The following is a 5,652-nucleotide window of genomic DNA, read 5'->3' on the forward strand; positions in this document are numbered from 1 at the left end:
GCTTGCAGCTTCCTCATCTTATTCCCCCCGCCCCCTTCAGCAAAGGCTCCGACTTCTGTTCAGCTCAATTCCCCCTCAACTTTTACCAGATAACGAAGCTCAAACACGTCAGCCAGCCTGCCTGCCTATCGCCCCTCTCCCCATTCTTCTGTTAACGTCCAGCGCGCTCATTTTACATGTTGCAAAGCAAGGCAGAGGGATTAGATTGGTTACCTACGCAATGCAGATACATCCAAAATTTCATAGGCATTGGCCAGAACTGCTAATACTGTGGTTAAGCTGCTATTGAGCTAACATCCTTAAACGCAGCAGCTTAAACCAACACCAATTAACACCGGAGAAGATCTAATGCTGCAGTTTTCCCCAGATTTTTTCATTTGCACAGTAGCATAATGCTTCTGCTTTTTGCTTGACACAGTCACAGTACTCATGCATTTTGAAGGGTGCCATTATGCGCATGCTAACTTCTTTCCTAGAAGTACAAACCAGCATTCTCCTTCTCTGCAACTGCCCTTTGCCAAAGAGTAAATTTTCATCTGCCTGCTTTTGTTTCCGAACTCCCCAGCCTAGAAGTACAAACCAGCATTCTCCTCCTTCTCTGCAACTGCCCTTTGCCAAAGAGTAAATTTTCATCTGCCTGCTTTTGTTTCCGAACTCCCCAGCTGAACTATGACCTCGCAGCCCAAAGACCCCCTGCTTAGGTTGCAGTTCCTTTTCTTAGGTCAGATAGGAAAGAACTCAACCATGTATTAAAACAGGAGCTTGCTAAGTCCTTGCTCATGGCTCACTCGGTTTCCCACTGCCGCTCTAAGGGCATTACGAGGCAACACCTCCTACCCCGTCCAGAGGGAAGGAGCCTCCCTCCCCCTCAGCACAGAACCAGGGGGAACATTTTTCTTTTCTGAATTAAGAGTTAGCTATCAGTTAGCTTCTGAGTTTCGATTCTGCAGTGAGGACAGAAAGTGTTCTGTTGCACTAACTCAAGTTTTCTGGAGCCTTTTTATATAAAACTGTTGAACCGAATGTCCTCCATAAAATCGCTCTTTCTTGTTTCCTCCAGAAGAAACAGGAGGAATAGAGGAAAAAAAGGAAACAGAGTATAAAGGTTTGTTCTCTTCTTGTAAGAGGCTAATCCACAGAGGGTAAAAGTTGAATTACTTTAGTGTAAATAGCATGTTTGTTTAGTGCTTTCATGTATATTTCCAAACTAAATAAGTAGAGCAATGCTGCTGTTTACATCTAGATTCCCAAACCTCACCATGCCTACTTGAGTTAACAACAGATCGCAAACTCTCAGACTTAGGGTAGGGGGAAAGGACTATTTCTGCTTGGTGAAAGCCTTTAGACCAAAAAGTGCTTACAGCATAATATAATATAAATAATTTTGTGAAAAAAAGTAAATACCTCGTGTCACTGACGTAGATAGAAGCAAGCAAGGAATATTATGTCATCACTCGTCTTTCTACCAATATGCAATTAGATCTAGCATGTATTTCCAAATAAGATGGTTTCCTTGACATTAAATAGCGGTAGTTCTTTTAACCGAAAACGTACAGTGAAATATACAAGTAGAACATGCCATTTTAAAAAAAAAACTACTGACTGTTGCTACTTACAAATAATTTAAATTATTATTCCACCAGTTGTAAGGAAATGTCTTAAACAGAAGAGCCGTATTTTTAATCGAGTAAAAAGATTAGTTACTTACATAGCTTCGACTGCCTCTGAAGTGTGATTTTATTCTTAGTTTCGCACAGACAACAAAAATGGAAATCCTTCAACTTCACAGTGTGTATGAATTATCTGAAGCTATTCTGCAGCTGAAATCTTACAAAGGCTACTGATATCACCCACCTTGCACAAGCAAAGCCTTCACCTACTGTTTCAATATTTCTGTTTTACAAAGAGCACAATTAACAGTAGCACTGAAGGATACATTTTCTCAGAGAACAGCGGATGAAAATATTTTCCTGTATTTAAATGAGATGTAATTACAACTTTGCTAAAACGAACCATTCTGTTTTCAACGGAAGTTAAAGCAGTCCCCAAACACCGTCATTAATCCTCAAGACCCTGTAACGGAACACATCAGTTCCCAGATGTTTAACAGGAGGTCATTCGTAACTGTGTACACAGTCGTATACACACATACATACACATATGAAACAAAGAAAGGCTTGTGTGCTGACTTAACAGTTCACTATGATTTTCTTGCTTGGGATTTGCTAGGAAAGCCAGCATGATTTATCAGTTTCAGGCACCTCACACATTTACAGGGAAGACTGCCATTTTTGGACCCCCTTCTCCCAAAGCTGTATTAGACCACAGATTCCTCTACAGCAGGCTATGAATTGCTTCTTTCATTGCCGGTTTGTTTTCTTTCTGGATCAAGAGAACTGCCTTCAAATAAAATTTTGTTTCTCATTCCTTCTTTAAGCATTCTTTGCCGGATCCTCTGTTGGGCCAAATTGTACCTGCAGTAAAACCTAGAGGAGGGGATGAAAAGAAAACACGATTCCCTGCTTTATACGAGCAACAGTATCAAATCAGAGTTATTCAGCCAGTTGAAAAGTTGCAACCACATATAATAATGCTAGCAAAATTCATTAGGAAATGATGCATAAAGAAAATACTAGGGTAACTGCTATTTCTTTAAGGCAAACATTATGCAGCCACTGAGGAGCAGGATATACCAGTCCAATGGAAAATGCTAATTTCTATAATGTGGATTGTAATTTCATGACCATTTAGTATGCTGCCTTTATAATTAGGACAGAAGGATGGCAAATGTGAAGGAATAAAAGAAAGAATTAAGAAAGACGGAAATAACTGGGTGGTTTGATCTCTCAGGATTCAAGAAACAATAGCAATAGCAAAACCAATATTAACATAAAAATTCAAAGGCATTGAACTCCTTTCCTTTAAAAAAATAAATGTTTTGGGGAGAAGGAAGAGGACGTTTTGGTAGGCAAGTTTTTAATGGAGTTTCAAAACCAGTGTGAAAGGTCAGACAGGGATCGTGTTGTACAAAGCAACCAACATAGGTCTGTCAAAATTCAAGAAGTGTTTTACATACCAGTATCCTAACATTGTGCAAATAAAGCCACCAACTGCGAAGTCACAAGATCTTCTAACTCTACCTGAAAGATAAACAAAAATCCTCAAAAAAATTAGAGGAAAAAACCTTGGATGACTTCCCATTATTAATAAACCTAACAGCAAATAGGAATTAGTTTTTTCTTGCAAATAAATATGTAAACCCCAGAAGGATTAAGTACTTACTAGTTGCTACAAAATGTCCAAGACCCACAACTAAAGATCCCAGGGAGCCATAGAGCACCGATTCTCGTGCACATGGGACACTTTTAACATCAAGAAATCCCAGGAGTTTAAAGGACTGTAAGAAAAAAAACCAAACACATCATAAATTTTAAAAATTACTTTTGTAGAAGTCTATTATGCCAACCTCATTGTAAAACTGACTTGTTATCTTAGAGGTCAAAAATAAACACTTGAGGATTCCTTACTTCCAGGGTTGTATCAGAAATGGTTTCGGAATAGTTAACTATTGCTATAAGCAACATCATTTTGTACAAACCTGTTGATCCATCCTTTCTATTGAATGTTATAAAAGAACTATTTCATTTTTTCCTTTACATTCCCCCCCAAAAGGAAGGGAGAAAACTCCTAAGAATCCAGGATCTTTGTTCAAAAGCAACATACATCACAACAAGCAGGTAAGGTTACAATCAATTATGCAGCAAGTTATGCCACATAATTTTAATACCTGAAATAGTAAATGTGCTTAAAAAACAAAAAAAGTGAAATTACTAGAGAATGTGCATGTAGTAAAGAACCTTATACTGAGCACTGAATAAAAACATTTTAAAGCAGTGATTTTTACCTAGTCCTGTGTATAGGCAGGGGCTGTGCACAGAAATTCTTCTATATACAACATGTAAGTTTTTTAATGAACCTACTGGTAAAAAATATTCAAATTATTTCATACTCTGCCTCACACTTATAACCTACTCCAGCTTATCTCTATCAGCTTTCTATTTAATTTTCAAATGGTAACTACATGTGAGAAGGCTGTGGGGAGACCTTATTGAGGCCTTTCAGTACTTAAAGGGAGCCTATAGGAAAGATGGGGAGAATCTTTTTAGCAAGGCCTGCTGTGACGGGACAAGGGGTAATGCTTTTAAACTATAGGTGGATTTAGACTGGATATAAGGAAGAAATGTTTTACAATGAGGGTGGTGAAACACTGGAAGGGGTTGCCCAGAGAGTTGGCAGATGCCCCATCCCTGGAAACATTCAAGGTCAGTTGGACAGGACTCTGAGCATCCTGATCTAGTTGAAGACGTCTCTGCTCATTGCAGGGGCGTCGGACTACATGACCCCTGAAGGTCCCTGCCAACCCAAAGCATTCTATGATCCTATGTGGCATTTATAAACCCAACTATGAACTGATAAATATGTTTTTCATTTCAGAGATGCCTACACTGGCTTCCGCATAAGCCTTCTAACTTGAACACAACTCATATTTCCCACCTGACAAACATCCTTGCAAATGCATGTTTGCGCTGCAAGCAGGAGTGAGGTGCTACATACGAAAAGGCCTCAAGATGACATGGGCCCGGGTTAAGGTGGCTGCACCATAGTAACATCTGCACATCTTTCTGCTATTCATTTTTTTGCTCGGGATGATGTGAGTGTTCATCTTCATTCATTGCATTTAAATCCTTAGACCACTAACTATCACATGTGCAATTGTATCAACTAAAATCTTGAAAGATGATTTTTAAATGGTTTTAATTTTTTGTGAAGCTATTCTACTTGGACAAAGTAGATTCTGAAGATGAAGTACTACAGTCAAGTATTTGTGGAGGGCTGACAACTCTGTGAGACAAATCATTGTGAAACACGTCTGACTGTGGCAATAGGGATGGCAAGCATCTGACAACAGCTGGATTTGTATGCAAGTATGGAAATCCCCATCAATAATTTTATTTGCGTTCCCTATGGACGACCATCAGCTGTTTCCACTAAGCCCTGTGTACATATGAGACAAAAAGGATTCGGTCTGTCGGTCTAGTCTCCTAACAAGTAATTTCAAGCACTCTCATGTGGAAGAAGTCACTTGATATGTTGCTGTTGTTGGCTAAGAAGGTATCCCTACTACATCCGTGCAGCATGATGCATCCTTTTAAAATAGTATTTCACCTGTCGCTACACTTGGAATCGCTTGTTATGACTCGAACCATTGCTCGCTACTGGCGTTATGAAGGCTCAAGTGTCATGACAGCATTTCACCCACAAAGAGAGAGCCCCGTAGAGGGGTCCGTGGAAAAAGAGACAAAAACCTCACCCCACCCACTCGGCCCTATAGAGCCTCTGTTCTGCCATCGGTTTCCATGTATTGTTCCCTCATTATTTCCTCTGCAACAAAACCAGCGGGGGTTCACAACTGGTTTGCGATAACCTCTCGTGTCCCCAGCGCAGGCGTCCCCCTCCGCTTTCGCGGGCACTGACGGGCGGGGAGCCGGGCAGCGGCACAGCTCCTCCTCATCCTCCCCCTCCCAGCGCCCGGCTGCGCTTCAGCGGGGCGGGCGGTGAAACGTTAAAACGCGTGAAAGGCTCCGCGCACCG

The 5,652-nt window shown here is 40.6% G+C and overlaps 1 protein-coding gene across 1 annotated transcript in view; it reads right to left on the minus strand.

Moving 5' to 3' along the window:
* Nucleotides 1–1,745: 1,745 nt before the first annotated feature.
* The window catches only part of LOC104131537 (cytochrome c oxidase assembly protein COX20, mitochondrial), a 4,810-nt gene continuing 903 nt past the window's right edge, over nt 1,746–5,652 (minus strand). Inside the window, exons 2-4 of the mRNA XM_035900273.1 lie at nt 3,283–3,419; nt 3,077–3,140; nt 1,746–2,486 (exon numbers count right to left, since the gene is read on the minus strand). Of these exons, the coding sequence (XP_035756166.1) occupies nt 2,345–2,486; nt 3,077–3,140; nt 3,283–3,419 (343 nt within the window). The 3' untranslated portion in view covers nt 1,746–2,344. The remainder of the gene's footprint in view (nt 2,487–3,076; nt 3,141–3,282; nt 3,420–5,652) is intronic.

This window comes from Egretta garzetta, unplaced genomic scaffold (assembly GCF_000687185.1).
Source record: "Egretta garzetta isolate BGI_Z169 unplaced genomic scaffold, ASM68718v1 scaffold248, whole genome shotgun sequence".
NCBI lineage: Eukaryota > Metazoa > Chordata > Aves > Pelecaniformes > Ardeidae > Egretta > Egretta garzetta.